This window comes from Colossoma macropomum, unplaced genomic scaffold (genome assembly GCF_904425465.1).
Source record: "Colossoma macropomum unplaced genomic scaffold, Colossoma_macropomum, whole genome shotgun sequence".
Taxonomy (NCBI): domain Eukaryota; kingdom Metazoa; phylum Chordata; class Actinopteri; order Characiformes; family Serrasalmidae; genus Colossoma; species Colossoma macropomum.
Window position 1 is genome coordinate 3750064 of NW_023494807.1, and position 18008 is coordinate 3768071.

At 39.9% G+C, this 18008-nt stretch overlaps 2 protein-coding genes across 3 annotated transcripts in view; one reads left to right on the forward strand and one right to left on the reverse strand.

Moving 5' to 3' along the window:
* Positions 1 to 4036: 4036 nt before the first annotated feature.
* Positions 4037 to 8639, reverse strand: buc (bucky ball). The gene is given in 6 exon segments (XM_036556861.1): positions 4037 to 4490; positions 4565 to 4678; positions 5946 to 6062; positions 6186 to 7263; positions 7265 to 7728; positions 8329 to 8639. Coding segments are annotated over 6 exon segments (1986 nt in total). The 5' UTR covers positions 8510 to 8639; the 3' UTR covers positions 4037 to 4458.
* A 4483-nt stretch (positions 8640 to 13122) lies between these two features.
* Positions 13123 to 18008, forward strand: part of LOC118797116 (E3 ubiquitin-protein ligase RNF31) — a 37017-nt gene continuing 32131 nt past the window's right edge. For both annotated transcript variants that reach the window (XM_036556345.1, XM_036556346.1), the window contains exons 1-4: positions 13123 to 13415; positions 15539 to 15738; positions 16303 to 16449; positions 17164 to 17319. In XM_036556345.1, coding sequence (XP_036412238.1) covers positions 15541 to 15738; positions 16303 to 16449; positions 17164 to 17319 — 501 coding nt within the window. In that variant the 5' untranslated portion in view covers positions 13123 to 13415; positions 15539 to 15540. The remainder of the gene's footprint in view (positions 13416 to 15538; positions 15739 to 16302; positions 16450 to 17163; positions 17320 to 18008) is intronic.

Genomic DNA, 18008 nt, shown 5'->3' on the forward strand with positions numbered 1-18008 from the left:
ATGGGGTGAGTGAATACGTACTTTTTTGTTAGCCAAATTTGCAATATATACAACATTATTTGCTCTTGAATGGGCCAATGTGGCATTTTAAAATTAAAAATCAGTTGCCAATTTAAGTAACATGAATCAAAGTGAATGTTAGAAAGTAAGAGTCATGTATATTTATGGTATGACGTTTTAGTTTAGGTGTAGCAGCTGCATTCGAACACAGTGTGAGCGCACTTGCCTGCAACATTATAAAATTACAACACTGATCTGGCAAAATAAAAAGAACAAGCTGCCGATTTTGTGCGATTTTGGATTATTTTGAGTATGCATCCATAACACTGTGTGCCCTTGTTGTGTAGTGCTTTGTATAGCTTGTATTTATTGTAAAAGAATTTTGTTCCTCACTCAAAACAGGACTTTTACATCTTAACAGTGTCCAGTTAAGATCGACTCATTGTTACTTTAAATGCAAAATATGGGAAAAATTAACCACAATATAATACAAAACGTGTTGCTGATTTATACACTATTTTTGAAAATGCAGGCACAGGATAGAAGTAATAAAATCTTCCATTTTTGACGAGAGGGTGACATATAAAGGGAAATTCCACTGATTTCTTAAAATTTCTGCATAAATCATTGAGATGTAACCAAAGTCATACAAAGAGTTTTGCAAGTGCATTGGTTCATTGTAGATAAATTTACTGATTGCTTACAAGAACCAAAAGTCAGTGCACATTAGTCCCGTCCTCAAGTCATTACAACGGTTACAGGACAAAATGGCTGTTCTGAAAGTTTGGGTTGCGACCCCTGGGCTATACAAATGAACTTGCCTTGCCTACAGTGGTGGTGATCAGGGGTTGAGATGTCTACAACACAAATATGGCCACACAAATATTACCTAAAACACCAGTGAACCCACGTGTGTCTTCTGAACTTGTTTACATAATGCTGATGAGGGTAAAACAATAGTAAACATGAAAATAAAATCTATCATCTTTGAAGGAATATTTTGCCTCACAATGCCCTTCATGTACCTGAAAAAAAAAAAAAATAATAATAAAAAAACATTAGGTAAAGGCCTCAAAGCTATCAGAACGTAATGTCTCAGACATCAGGCAATGCATTCATAACCATTCCATGTAGCCTTTAGAGGCCTTAAACTCTTCAGACGTATGTAGTCACTATCACTGTGCACAATTCTGACTTCACTCCAAACCACTTTGACTTTGTTCACATATTAACCATTTAACTCTGTAGACATTTTGAAAAACTTGCATTTATACAGCTTCTCAGAGTAGGAACGCTGGTCTAGATGCGCTCCAGTCAGTAAGATCATCGTACATGAGACAGTAATCAGATCCTAAAATGGGACACCTACTCTGAGCAGCTCTATGAATGCAGGCCTGTTTAGCACTTAACATTCTCAAGAGGACACGACTCTGAAATGCAGCCATTTGGTCACATTTATAAAATGGAAAGAGAGCCACCTGCTGGAGGACTCAAGTGGTCAGTCTCATTTATGTGCAGTTCAAAATGAATTTCCCTGGACATCAGTACATAAACTAGCAGCTCTCCGCTGTTTGATTGGAGCCTTTTAAGGTCTTGAATGGCTACTGCTAGGCTGCATGGTGTAGATAAAACACCACATCTTGCAAAATGTACTGTGGCCAAAACTTTGTAGACGCCTGCTCATCCAATTTGTCTGAAATCAAGGATATTAATAGCTTGTTTGTCCCCCTTTGCTGCAGTAACAGCCTCTACTCTTCTAAAAAGGCTACACAAGGTGTTGGAACATTGCTGTGTAGATGTGACTGCATTCAGCCACAAGGTCAGGATCACAAACACCAAGGTACTGGATGTCAGGGCTTCTTATCCCTCTAGCTAACGTGTAGCAAAGGGCATGGTGATCTTAGACTCATGTGCAGCTGCTACAGAGCGTTCTAATTTATTGGCTATACTTGTCTATGGAGATTATACAAGCTGTGTGTGCATGATTGAACATCTGTCAGCAATATGTGCACCTTAAAGCAGCTAAATTCACTAATTAGAATTGGGAGTCTGGATGCTTTTGGAAATTGTGTATTAAAACCACACTAGCCTAACTTTAAGATCAGCCTGCATCATTTTGACTAAAATTCATGTGTTTCGATCATGTGAATACACTGATTCATCGACACAAGTACAGGACACTAAAGTCTGCTCAGGATGCTCACACATTTATGACTGGTTATAGGGCTCATTTGCATGACAGCTTACTGCAGTCTCAGCATTGCAATGGCCAGCACTGCTGTAACAATTAACATATGGGTCAGCCTCACGAAATGACAAAGCATGACCATTAATATTTCAGTGTCAATCACACAGATAAATTATTTATATAGTTTAGACCAACTGCAGCAATATAGTACAGAAAAAAAGTCTTTTGGGACCAATTCACACTACTGCAGTGTGTCCAATGATCTGCTTCTCATCACAGATATTTAACATTTAGAGGAAAAAAAAGAGCTCTTTTAACTTGACTCCATTTATTTAAATATTTAATAAGGTAAACTAAAAGGAAAAGAGTATCATGGCACAAGTACAAAGAAAAACCGCTGGCTGTCAATGTGTTACAGCAATGAGAAAACTGTGCATCACCCCACATGTTCAATCTATATGAAGAACATACACTGACCAACCAAACCATTAAAACCACCTCCTTGATTCTACATTCACTGCCAATTTCATTAGCCCCACATACCATATACATGCACTTTATAGTTCTACAGATACATACTGTAGTTCATTTTTCTCTGCATACTTAGTTAGCCCCTTTTTACCCTGTTCTTCCCCACAGGGCAAGTAATATTTGGGTGGGGTATAATTCTCAGCACTGCTGGACTGAAGAGTCCAGCCGAAATACACAGCAAACAGCATCTTGAGACCTTTGATGAAGGATAACCAAGATAAACTGCGCAGCAACAAATGCACTACTGACTTTACATCTACACGGTGAACCCATAAGGTAGGTGTGTCTAGAGCATGGTTTTTAATTTCTCATATATATATATATATATATATATATATATATATATATATATATATATATCCAGCAGCAATGCTGTGTCTGATCCACTCATACCAGCACAACACAACACGGTGTCACTGCAATCTGAGAATGATCTACCACCCAAATAATACCTGCTCTGCATTAGCAGAACAGGGTAAAATGGAGCTAACAAAGTTTGGTTGGTGCCAACTCAATTCTAATCAAAAACAGAACAGAACATCCTTTTTAAAACAAAAAAGGATGGAGCTTGAACAAATCTTCAAATGCAACGATTTGTCTCTACAAAAGATCAGAATTTCAGGCTATGGTCTTCTGTGTTTTTTAATGGATGTGAAAGCTGGACAGGAGGAACAACTGGAGCTTTTGAGCTTTTGTTGGCAAAGACTTGCAAGTACCTTGGACAGCAAAGAAAAATGGTTGCTCTACTAAGTCAAGCATCATCCCTCACTTGAAGCCCAGATGACTGAAGCTCTTATTTTGGAAATATTCTTAGGAGAACCAATCGATTGAAAAAGACCATTATGTTTGGAACAGTTGATAAGAGGAAGGGAATGGCCAGCTATAAGATGGAAACGGTCAAATGAATCCTGAGCAAGCCAGTCACAAGCCTCAAGATTCAAAAAGATATATATATATATATATTTATTTATTTTTTTCCACTTCAAATATTAGCTTTAAATTAAATTCTGCAACAGCTTTCAAGTGAAAAGCTGGGGACATCTGATTTCTCTCAAGTTCAGAAGGTAACATTTGTGAGAATAACTCATGAGGCAGTCCCAATCCAGCACAGAAACAGACAAATTTCCAAAGCCATAAAGAATTGAACCACAGGCTTGAGTGCAATGCAAAGACTTTAATGACACCTCTGTGCAAGTAAATGCATGTTTTCTGCACGTCAACATTACACTGCATGTTTAAAACAGTTTGTACATTAAAAAGAGACGCGTCTGGACTAGGCTCGGCCAGAGCGCCCGCTTATTTTTCTTCCTTCTTTGGTCTTCTGCAAATCACATTCCTGCTGCATTTCCAGTGCCCAGAGTTTTGAAAAACTGAGCATGGTTTCAATGGACAGTGCCTTGACAAAGCTAAGCAAAGCCCTCTCGGCAAAGGCTGGGTCCACACCTCCCAGATCCAGCCACAGCCTGGGCATGAGCGAACATGTCAAAACATGGTCCAGAGACATCATTGTCAGATAGGACTAAGGATGAATGCACGGCATTCAAAATTAAGCAGTGTGAGCTCTGGAAATGCAGTCATGTGCAGCAAGATGTACAAAATTACCCGTTACAACCCACAAAAATACCAGTGTTCATTTATTATAATAGCATGCTTTTTTTTACGTGTTCCACAGTGCTATAAGTGCATTTAAATATTAGGCAATACATTCAAGTATTAGTGCAGTGCATTACTGTAGTCTTTTAGTATCTTGTGCCTCTTCTTTTCATAGATCCTGGTAAAGAAACATAATCCAGTAAACAGTTGGGTGCAATAAGCAAGAATTGGTGCTAAAAATGTAGTGCTTACCTCTGCCCCTTTGGTAGTGGGAAAACTCAGCCTCATCATTGTCATCGTATTCATTTCTCTTGGGCCTCTGCTGAGCAAACATCTTGCAGTAAGACCTTCGTCGTCCAGGTCTCCCTTTAGGTACAGGGACAAAGACAAACTTAACATGTGTCCATTCAGAACTGGGACTTTTGAGCTTGAAGCAAAAAGAAAACTGCCTTTGGATGGACCTCAGGAACTTGTAAACTCAGTTGACCACAAGGAAGTCACAACAATGGTCATGATGGCAAGTGATAAACATCCAAGTGTACAAGTAACAAGTTAAATTACACACATTTATCATTAGCTGCATTACTGTAACATTAAGGCATTACATACAAGTAATATTCCTAAAATCAGCAACATCACTGGTCTATCCCAGGAGATACTTGTTCTTCTGATATGTTTAAGAGGGTCAACCCATACAGTTTACAACTGTAAAATGCACTTCAGGCAAACACACAAAATCTAGTACAATGTAGTCTTCTGTGCTTTATTGCACTTATAGCCCAAGTCAGGTGTGCCCAGTCCGGGCCCTGAAGGTCAAACCAAACACGCCCCCAGAGAGTAGCCTCAGTCCTATTTAAAACACACACCTGGTCCAGGTAATGAAGGCGTCCAGGGGCATTTGACTAGCAGAACCAGGTGTGCTAAATCCTAACTCTCCAGAGAGGCAGGTCTCCAGGACTAGGATTGAGCACCCCTGCCAGACTTGGGACAAACCAGCCTCACAGGGCCAGACAGGATCTCCTAATGAAAATGTCTGGGGACAACCGTGAAAAAATTCTGGTGCCAGATGTGAATGGGAACATAGACTCATTAGAGAGGGAACAAACTGAGCAAAAAAACAAGCCTGTTACAACATGGATGTAACAAGTCAGCATGACCGAAGTCCCCCCGCAAAAACTCACATTAAGTGAACGGGGGGGGGTGGGAAGGAGCATGGAGAAGAGGAACTTGGAGGCTGCATTTTACTGCAACACCACTATGCAAGCCTTTGTGTCCGTATGTGTACTTAACTGTTGAGTTCTTTCAGGTGAAAATTTCTGAATTTGAATGGCATATTTAGTATGACAACCAATGGAATATAACCAAGAAATAAACCAAAGCAGGCTGGATCTGTTAATGAGTTTCACTTTGGAAATATTCTTCATAGGTAGCACTGAACTTACACCATTCAGAAGCTGTAAATAAGGTTTACTATTTCTAGACACTGACACCTATAAATTGACCGTATGCTGACCACCTGAGCACAAACAAATGGCAGTAATGACCAGCTGAAAATTGTTCTACAGTGGACCAGGCAAGTGCACCTTAATTACCATTTTAAAAAAAGTGGGGAAAGAACTGCTGCAAAGAACACCTTTTTCTTGAAGCCCATTGGCTGGCCTATGGGACCGTGACTTCTGTTTGCCACTGCAGCTGGTCCAGCTTTCCTGATCCAATACATCTCCTTGTCGACCTTCTCTGCACTGATGTTCTGAAGAAAAAAAAATAATATCACTACTCTCTGAAACACTGAAAAGCCAATGAGGCAAGTGTGGAACCCACCAAGCTATGAAGTACCCGAGACCAAGACTGATCAACCCAAAAGACTGCTTACCTGAGAAAGACCTGGACTGGCCACCCTTTTGTCCTTTGCCCTTGACCCTGTCTGCTTTAGCAGGAGGATGGAGCAACTCTCCACATTCTCCTCTGCCATGTCCCTGGTCCTGCTCACTCAACTCTGCTCCCTCCTGCACCTTCCTGGTTTTGTGCTTGGCAGTCTGCCGACCACAAGGGGGCAGTGCAGGCCTGGAAGCTTGCTGCCTCAACACTAACGTCTGAGATTCACAGGTGCCTGGGACTTGTCCACGTTCCTCTAGCTCACACTCACAGTCCTGATCGGAGAGCTCCTGTGCTACGTCCTTCTCCAGATAGCTGAAGCGCTCAGCAAGGATCGTTTCATCCTCGTCCGGTAGGCTTGCTCCACAGCAAGCACATGTTTTGGCACAAACCGAGCAAGCATCATCTCTGTGCTCCTCATCAGAACGGGTGGGAACAGCACTGGTTTCAGCCAATTTGCCACCACCTATGTAGACTTGCCCGGCCATGAGTTCATCTTCCATGTCTGTGGAGAACATCTCGTCCCTGGAAGAAAGCTCATCTAAGGAAGGGCTGAGGACACTTTGACGCTCCTGGGCAACTTGAGGGTAATAGCTGTAAGGGTATGCATTGCCCAAGGAGTGTCGTTTAGGAGGCAGCGGAGGAGTTGCAGTATCCAAATACACCAGGGGATTGACCTCCTTCTGAAGCACCAAGCCAGTGGTGGTCTTATTGCAGGGCAAGCGGAGGATTTGATACGGAAGGTCATTGTCCATAGCAGTCTGCACCGGAGGCTCCACAACCTCTACAGACTTGGGAGACAAATTCCCTGCTTGCTTGCCTTGGTCTGAGGCCTTTACCTCAAACGGATAAGTCTTCTCACTTATCTCAGAAACGCAAGCTCCAGAGTCTTGGCCCTCAGCTAAATTCAAACTCTTCATATTGCCAAGAACATCAGAATCATTTCCATCAGATTTCACACTTTGCAAGCATGCCATCTCCGTATCTCTCAGCTGGTCGTCCATTCCCTGACCCTCCTCATGGATGGAAGAGCTGTCCAGAGGAAGCACACCTGACAGTGCACACTCTTCCAGTCGCTCCCGGGCTTGACTCTGCGTCGTACACGGCCGAATCACAAAAAGTCACAGGCTTCACCTCTTCATCTTGCTCTGCCTTAGCAAGCTCAGAAGCAGGCTTAGCATCTCCATAGTTCAACTTCTCCACCTCTTGAGTGTAGCAGATTATGGCAGGAGTTGAGGAAAGCATCACATTGGATTCTTTGACAGCTCCAGATTTTTCATTGTCTTGGAGACCATCCAAGCTGTCTGCGAGTTTGCTGACTGGATCCCCAGGCTCTGTCTGGGCTTCGGAGGACGTAGTGTCTCGATGCACACTCATCTGCTGGAAGTGCTGACGGAAGCGGAGGTCATATGAGGCAACGGAGGGAAAGAGGGGTGTTACCCTTCTGTAATCAGTCGGCTGCATGGGTGCATGTGGAACCACGTAACCGGGGTACTGCATGTATTGATACGGAGCCATAAAGGGGCGTCCAAGAGGGAAAACTAAGGAGGAAAAGAAAAGCGCTATCAGATGAATACAACGCTGCATCACTTGGCAACAACTGAGAAAGTAGTCCTACGGGACCAGACATGGTCACTACTAGAGCTGGGCAAATTGGCCAAAAAAAATATCACAAAAAATTTCATATTCGATATATGCTGTTTTAAACTACTCTTGATGGTCAGAACATGACAAACACTTGCCAAACAGTGGAACAATTCACAAACCCGTCATGGGATAGTGCGAGAAAGTTTCTGGTTGGCTGGAAAAGCACAGCCGCAATTTATTGTCTACTGCAAGCAAAGTAGTGACACTACTTTCCTTGCAGTAGAAAACGCCACCAGGGCTGTCGCTAGAACGCGGAAGTGTGAGAATGGACTATTTTACCAAAAATTTATCAAACATCTCATTTCTAACAAGGAAAAGTTATAAGTTTTGCTTGTGTTATTGATTGCACACGGGTCGTAAAGGTGCCGTATCCATGTTTAAAGCCGATTTCACTGCAATCCAGCAACAAAAGTTTAAAAAGTTGTCTGTGTATTCTCATCACAAGATCACATCTACCAAAGTGAGACTGAGAAACAAGACTGGCTTATTGTTACCTGGCCCTGGGAAGCCATATTGTCCAAATGGATCCATAGGCCATTGATACATGAAATAAGGTTGAGATGGTGGTTGAACATAGAAAAATGGTCTGCTGTGGTTAACTGGGTGGTGAGGTTGTTCAACATCTGTTGATTGTGAGGTACTGTTAACTTCTAAGATAGAAGACAAAACATGCATCAGTGTGTAATATCACAAAAAAGAAATCTTGTAATTGAGACAAAGATCAAGAAATTAGAGGAGAGCAGGCACAACCCAACACTTAAGCTAAATGGCTAAAAGGATTTGAGCAAGATTAATTGTTTTTACAAAAACAGCCTACACATCTCCGCCACAAATAAACTGTACTGGGCCGAGGGGATAGTGGCTAGAAGGGGATAGAAGTTCAGCATAATCAATGTAAACAAGTGATTCAGAAAAGTTGCACAAAAGTATGATTAGTTAGGAGTCTCTGCTAAATATGGCACATTTATTTTTGACCAAAGTGGTTGACCCAAATTTCAGAACAATAAATGAGACGTATTACATAACCTGTACACATCTGATGAATGCATGCATGCATAAAAATATTCAAAAAATGTGAATTCATCAGTGAAATATGGACTTAAAGTATCGCATTATGACTAACTCCACCATGTGGAGGCTTTACCAGAGAATTTCTAGGGAGAACTGCCATCTAATAATTTATTTCTGCCCCTGAGAGCCCATAATAAAGGCAGGCCTATGAAGCTATTGTGAAAATTTGGAAATAGTTAATGCTTTTTATATATACACACAAATGCACTGGTCTTCAACACAGATTAAGAGCAATATCAAAGCTGTAGCAGATTCTGAAATTTCAGCTCATTATGGGACTTTAACAGTGCCTTAAGCATGTTCATGAGGTCAATGAGCACTTTTTATATATACACACACACACACACACACTTCCCCAAATTACTACCTGAAAGAAGGAAATTAAGTTATTTTGTTTTAGTTCCATTTATCCCCATTCATTCATTGAAGACCTGCTTGTGGGCGCCCTCTGGCATAACGCAGTGATTTTGTTGTAGTGAGCTGGTTATATGGTTTAAGACCGGGGATGAACAATTTGGGATAATATCTAATCGTGATTTTTCTGATCAATATCACATCTGACATTTAAACTGATTATTATATATAAATCAGGTTCAGGTCTATTTCTTTGGCCAAGACCACCAGAGTATCCACTTTTTCTGGCTTGAAGTTTGAATGTAGTGTGCCAGACTACCAGTATGTTGTAGCTGCGATGTCACAACACATGGAGATTAAACTGCCTCTGATTGGTCTCATCTACAGACAGTCCACAAGCTGTTTTATTAGCTTAATTGTCCCCACTTAATTAAAGTATTGATAATGTAAGCTATAGTTTTATAAAATTACAACCAGGAGGGTGACTAAAATACTACTGGAGAACATCTTTTAACTTGAACAGTGCGATTAAAACAATTATGAAAAAAAAAGTTGCTTTTATGGTACAAAAACAGGCTTTAGCTGTTAGATTGCTGCGTAATTTCACAGACTGCATTGGTAAGGGAAAGGGACCCAAAACAATCAATAAATAAAAATTACATTTTGCTTGTCAGTTTGTGTACCACTCTCCTCTCAACTCTGCAAAAAAGATGATGGTTCTTTAAAGAGTTCTTAATAAAAGACAAAAGGCTCTATATAGAACCATAAACACTCAAAGAACCATTTCCATGCTGAAAGGGCTCTTTGCACGGTGAAATGGTTCTTCAGATTGATGTAGCATGTGCTACACACCGCTCAGGCATAACATTATGACCACCTCCTTGTTTCTACGCTCATGGTCCATTTTATCAGCTCCACTTACTATATAGGTGCACTTTGTAGTTCTACAGTTACAGACTGTAGTCCATCTGTTTCTCTGCATACTTTGTTAGCCCCCTTTTACCCTGTTCTTCAGTGGTCAGGACCCCCATGGACCCTCACAGAGCAGGTACTATTTGGGTGGTGGATCATTCTCAGCACTGCAGTAACACTGACGTGGTGGTGGTGTGTTAGTGTTTAAACACCTGTGTCGCTGCTGGACTGAGAATAGTCCACCAACCAAAAATATCCAGCCAACAGCGTCCTGTGACCACTGATGAAGGACTAGAGGATGACCAACACAAACTGTGCAGCAGCAGATAAGCTATCGTCTCTGACTTCACATCTACAAGGTAGGAGTGTCTAATAGAGTGGACAGTGAGTGGACACAGTGTTTAAAAACTCCAGCAGCACTGCTGTGTCTGATCCACTCAGACCAGCGCAACGGTTCTATAATATGGCTCCAAAAAGGGTGCTTCTACTGTTACAATGTCAAGAGCCGTTTTTCAAAAAAAGTTCTATACTGAATATACAACACATTCTCCATCATTATCAAGAACCATTTCACCATGTTAGAGGCCTTAAAGCATTAAAAGGTTCTATATAAACCTCACTGTCAAACAGAACCATCCCCTCTACTAAAGAACCCAGAACCATCTTCTTTAAACACATTCTTCATAAAGTTAGACCACAGCACACTGACCTTCCATTTTCAGTGAAGGGGCAGAAACCTTTACACAGGATACCAAACACACCGCAATACTACCAAAGGAAAACACAAAGCAGGTGAAAGAGTGAACCGACGCCACTGTTAACAACGACACAAACGCAGCATGTTTGCAGATGAAAACACCGACCTTAAACGTGAAAGGTGACGATTCAAAGTGGAAACAGAAGTGAACAAAGCAAGAGTAACAAACTCTGGACCAACACACTCAACCTAACTCATTTATAACGTCCACCGCGCCAGCTCGCCTGTCCGGCCTCGGCAGCTGCGCTCCATCATAAAACCTCAATTAGCTGCGAGAAGCGCGCGCTCACTTTAATTAGCGCGCCTGTTCACGCCGGGCTGCGTTGACCTCACGCAGTCTGTCGCGAGACCTATTTGCACAATTTCTACGCAGCCCTATACCGACTGACTGTGCTACGTTGCAAAAAAATAACTTAAAAGTCTCTTTTTTCTCATAACAAAAATTGTGCTGCATACAGTAACTTAGGCTATGTTTTCCCCTTTTTTTTAGATAATTAACTTTGTTTCTACTGGGATTTATTGGAATTCATTTATGGGAAATCTGATTATTATTATTATTTATTATTTTTTTTATTATATATTTAGTCAGCTTGCAGACACACAAGTCACATACTACCAAAAACATCGAAAAGCAACTGTGTTGAACAGCAAAACAACAGATAAAGAGAGGGAAAATTTTAATAGTTAAATAAAATAAAAGTAGAGGTGTGCGATATGGCAAAAATATGATATTGCAATACTTAAAGAAATGTATTTTTTCAGACATCTGATCAGCTGGAACAGGAAAAAAAAACTAGTAGTGCTACATTTTAAAAATTGCTATCAAAAACTGTGAATTCAATGATTTTTATTCAGTATCTTGCATACCGTGTTGCACTAAATCCAGCTGAACTGGACTAATTTTGCTCTCTTTATAATAAAACATGCAGTTGGTCAGCGTTCTACAAGCACTGACAATATACACAAAATGTTTAGAAAAGCTTATTATTTTGTATTGTGACATAATTTTTACAATAATGAGATGTATTGTCATATTGCCCAGCCCTATACAAAACTGTCAATCAACAAAAAGTGTTCCTTTAAAGTTAACAGTTTATTTTGGGGAGATACATAAATGAAAAATATAATTTGATTCAGATTTATTTTTAAATTTGAATATTTGTATAATTGTGTAAATAATAAACGTAATAATAATAATGTTATGGTTGGTGTTGCTGCTGTATAATGACGCACATTTATTATTTAATATCATTATTATTTGTTAATAATAATAATAATAATAATAATAATAGGAGTACAATAATTTTTTCACTAAGATTTTTACTCTATTTTTAATACACAATCATGCTTTGCTCATTGGCCTTGAGAGGTGACAACGGTGAAGACTGAAATGCCCTCAGCGCAATTTGGGAACCAAGAAGGGACATAAATGGACAAGTGGTTGAAGAAGGTTGGTACTGGAAGAAAAAGAACAGCTTGAATTACAGTGGTGAGAAAAGAACTGAAGTACAACTGGACGAATGATTTTTTGTTTGGGAGCCTTGAAACAGTGTCAACATTGCTTTCCATTATAATGAGAGGTATGTTCTCTCAAGTGCAACCAGACATGGAGGAGATCTCTGTTTGCAGATGACAGGGTCTTAGGCAAAAAGGGATGTATGCAGTTTAAATAAATAAAAAAAATAATAAATAAAATAAATAAATAAAAAACAGATGATTAGATAAAATAAAATAAATAGACTGGGGCACCTAATTTGGCCTCAAACTAACCGCTGCTGTACATGATATGGATCACCACTTCAAGACATTCACCTTAATGTAAGTATCCTTTGATTCTACTTCTTAAGTACACACACACACACACACACACACACATATCATCTAAACCGCTTATCCTTCTGGGTCGCTGTGGGTGCTGGAGCCTATCCCAGCTGTCACTGGGCGGAAGGCAGAATACACCCTGGACAGGTCGTCAGTCCATAATATAAATAACATAACATATAAAACAAACTCTTTTATATGCTTATATGGGAACGAGAAAGAAGAAGCAGTAGGCTAAATATGATAAATATGACGTCAGTATGTATTAGCCTACACTTCAGTGACACACAAGTGGATTTTCTGTTGAAAGGGGATTCCCGGTTGTTGTATCATGGGTGTTCCACGAGGTGTTTGCGTGATGCCTGCTGGGTATTGTAGTGCGAGGACATTGACGGGAGAAACCACTGACGGGACACACAACAGTGAATTCGCTCACATCGAAGAGGCTAAAGGATGCAGCGCTGCGCTACGGAACACTACATCACATGACAATAACACATTAAATACAGGTTTTGAGCCGAAACGCCTATTTATAAAAACACAAAGCTTACGTTTACGGGCCATTTCCAGAGGAGGGCGCCACAACGACACTAGTTCACTTCGACCGTGCGGGCCACCGTACTTGTTCTGAATTCAAGCTAAAAGCTAGCTGGCTATATTGAGGCAGTAAGTATCTCTCTAAATAACAACAGCATATAATTTATTTAATGTTTAAGATGTCATTGTTAGTAGTGTTTCTTACCGTATTCACAGCTGTCAGTGTCTGTCTGTGTGTTAATGAAGCTATGTTGGCAGCTAAAGGTGGACTGTAGCAAAGTTAGCCAGCTATGCTAAGCTAACTAGGTTAGCTATCTGAGTAAATGTCTGAAATGTTGTGCGAGGGATTCAGTAGCTGAAGCTAACGTTGTTTATTATTATTTATTTCGGGTATTTTGTTTTGTTCTGACCACTGTAAGCCACAAAAGCAGGTTAATAACGTGTAGCTAAACATTTGATGCCCTTTATGGCTTTTCTAACAGTGTTTAGTGCTTCAGGAAAGCTAAACTGTTAGTATTTCACGTATTTTGAATTGTCACTGTGTTGATCTGAACCAAAGTTGTTGAAGAGAAGCCGTAAAAATAGTTTAGTTTTAGTCTCAACCAAATGTCTTAGTGACATTTGTTTAACAGCAGTGTCGATAGTTTCAGTTTCAGTTACTTGCTTGCTTGCTAACGTTACTGGCTGAATGCGGAACCGAATGAATTGACTGTCAAGGGCCCCGTTTTTGTCAAGCATCTCAAAGTGAGAGCACTGATCTAAGACCAAGTTTCACCAGTTCGTGTAATTCTGTTCACTGTTGTGTAAAAGCTGTAAGCTGACCGCAGATCAGCATTCTTACTCTGTGAAGTTTGGTCAATGTGGGCTAGTGTTTCTAATCTACTGATCTGCCAATCTACTGAACTGAGTTGGCTTAAAAATATTATTTAGTTGTCATTCAATATTAAATAGAGCTGGAGATTGAAGCTAGATAACCAGATAATAACCATTAATTCAGTTTCTTATTCAAATTTTTCTTTGTCTTTAAAGGGAAATTTCACCATTTTTCCAAATTCCTGAGTAATTCAGGCCTTACGTACAAACCTTGATTTCTTTACAGTGCTGGTGATAAGAGCCAGGGGTCACAATGTCCACAACACATATATAACCATTTTACTTACTATCCAAAACCACCAGTGCACCTTCATGTGCCTTCTGAGTTTTATATGTAATGTTAATGATGGTAAAATAGTCATAAATTAAGGGCGAAATTCCACCATTTTTCCAAAATTCTGAAATGTACAGGCCTTGATTTCTGTACAGTGGTGGTGATAGGAACCAGGGGTCACAATGTCCACAACACAAATATAGACATTTTATTTACTAACCAAAAAATCTGGAAGAAAAGATAAAAAAGTTTTCTTTGGGGACTATTTTGCCCCATAACACCCTGCATGTACCCCTCCACCATGAATGTATTAAAGTAAATGTATTACAAAACGTTTTAAGCCAAATTCATTCGTAAAACAGTATCTCAGGAATTAGGCAGTGTATTCATAACCATTTTTTGTAATACCTTTGTCAGGGAGGTTTTAAAGGCATTACATTTTTCAGACGTCTGGTTCCCATTACTACCACCGTGAGCAATTCTGTCTCAGCTCGTTTCTCTAGAACAGAGCATTTCACACCAAACCACTCTGTAAGACTTTGTTTACCTCTCAACCGTTTAATTGTGCTGGTGAATAGTAAGCCAACTTTAGCCTCATCCCGAGACCAAAATGTGAGGTTTGCTTTGGTACTACTACTGCTACTTCTACTAAATAACAAACCATCCTGAGTTTCAAAGGCCTTCACAGTTTTATGTGATAAAGCTTTCTAAAACAGAGCCTCCCTACTTTTGGAAAGAGCCATGGAACACATCAGATGAGAGCTACTTGGACTCCTTTTACAGGGGGCATGTGTTTGGATCCTTTGTTTGTCCAGAAAGAGAGAGGTGTGACACATAGCAGTTTATAATAATAAGATGCTACACAACATCAACATTTAGGCTGAGGAAGATGCTGTATGACCAAAACTTGTCACAAATAGACATTGAACTTTTGGAGACTTTTCATAATCCTCATTCACTACCTTTACTATATTATATTGCTAGGAAGTTAACTATCAAGTCTCTGCCAGTCACTGTAACCTCAGTGCTTAAGATCAACACACTTCTGTAATAATTTTCATTATTATAATGTGCAACTGTCTCGCTTTGTCTTTTAATGTTGAAGCGATGGCCATGCTGTCGGCACAGTTGGAAGAAGTGAGGACCCAGGCAGAGAAGAGCTTATCCATGCCCGGTTCTGCGCAGGAGGTCAGGACAGGTGTGTCTGCCATGGCCAACATCCCACTCCCACTGTCAGCCAAGTACCGGCACATTGCCGCTGAAGCCATGGTGATCGAGAACAGTGGTGGAAGTAACAGGAAAGAGGTGAGATGAACAGTGCGGAGCAGAGCATTTGGGGCTGTCACTATTACTCAGTTACAAAACCATTGATTGAAATGTGCTTTTTTTTGATGAATCAGCAATGGTTATGATTAGCTGGCACGTAATGCATATTTTAAATTCTTCAGTTGGTCTGTCTTACTGTAAGGAACAGGAGTGGATGCACCCATTTATATAACTCTCTGCTACAAAGTGTTTGTTTATTTTTTTATTAATTAACTCCTTGCTTATCATTTTAGAGAATTTTAAACCATTTTAGAATTTATGATTGGCTATAAATGGTTTGTTATTGTTCATTTTTTACTATACGGTCTTTAAAAAAAGAAGAAAATCTCTGATTACTCAATGGCTCGTCAGAATTATTATTCGATAGCAAATGTGAACGACAGTGACAGCCGTACAGTAGATTGTTATGAATATATGTGGAATCCCTCCCATTACTTACTTACCTGCTTACTAGGTAGTGTGTTCAATACAGATGAAACTATTCATAGGAAATCCAGGCTCAAGTAACCATTCACAGTGTATTTCATTTTCTCCTGCTGTCAGGCCATGGCCTCTTTGCAGAAGCTGTCCACAGCTCTCAACATCTTGGAGAAATATGGCTCCAACCTGACCAGCTCGAACAGACCCAAGTACTGGCGCACAGTGAAACACAACAACCCGGTGTTCAGAGCCACAGTGGATGCCATTCACGTGAGTTATGCTTAAAGTTAGGAGTGGATTGGAGGATGACAGTTCCTGGGTTTGTTTGCTAAATTTGGGTTTAATTCAGGGCACAGCAGCAATAACTTATTTGGTGTATATGCTAGGTGTTTAATGATATGCATTATAGTATTATACCTTTTTCATTATGAGGCTTGCAAGTCAATCTGAATTGAGCATAGTTAGACTTCATGCTATAAAGAATATTTGTGATATCAAACATGCACCATGGTATAAACTATAAAGAGAAAAGAAATTATAAAAAATTCTGCACCACAGACAGTTTACATGTATTTAAATTGATTGATATACACACTTAATAATATACACAAATTATGGTTCTTCAACGGTTCTTTACTGAATAAAATGGTTCTATACTCTCATAAAAAGGGGGTTTATTTAAGGGTTATTTAATAAAGAAAATGGTTCTATATAGAACCATGAACACTCAAAGAACCCTTTGCATGATGAAAGGGTTCTTTGCATCTTGGGAGTTTCTTCAGATTGATAGGTATTGTGCTGTAGATGGTTCTAGATGGTATATAGAACCTTTTTGAAAGCAGGTGGTTCTGTTTAGAACCTTTTTGAAAAGGGTCCTGTATATAGCACAGGGTTAACAACCTGGGTTTTTATTTCTACAGTTAGATTATTTATTTATTCAGCCACAGTTTTATAACATACATAATTATTGTTGCTCTCTTCCAGGGTGGTCGAGCTGTACTGTGTCTTTATGGTTACACCAATCAGCAGCCAGATGGCCTGAGCTTTCCAGATGAAGTCATAGAGCCAGACATCGCAAAGGTGGCGTCAGTGACCCTTGAGGTCATGAGTCTGCGCATGGAATTGGACATGCTCGTTAAGGTTGCTAATACACTACTGTTCAGATGTTTGAAATCAGCGTTTTCAATAATATAAAACAATTAGATGTCGAGTAAATGTTTAAAATGATTCGAAAATGATGGGCCTGTGCAGCTTTGCAGGTTTCAAATAATTAGTAGGATTAATTTCCTTAATTCCCCTACTGGATGTTGTGATCTGATGAAAAGTAATGATTGTGAAGCACACAAAAATTCTTATAAATGAAAGTATTTGCTTAACTTAACTCTACGATGGACTGGCGACCTGTCCAAGGTGTTTCCTGCCTTCCGCTCAATGACCGCTGGGATAAGCTCCAGCTCCTCCCGCGACCCAGGAGGATAAGCGGCTTAGAAGATGAATGAATGAATGACTGAATAAATTAATGTATTTCTCGTTCTTTGTCCACAAAGAGTTAGATCGACTTTAAAAATATGTTCACTCACCATCCCTATGCAACTAGAGAAACAGCTCATTGGAAAAATTGCAGTGTCTAGATTTGCAAAGCGGTGCAGAGAACGATCTGCACAGACTCAGAGCTGTAATTACTGCCAAAGGGGGGGGGTAAATAATTATGCAACCAATTGTTTTGTGTTTAATAACTGTAATAAATGTAGATTGCTTTGTTTTCACTTTGACGTTGAACTCTTTGTCAGTTGACAAAGAACATAATCAAATCCACTGTAATTCAGTGT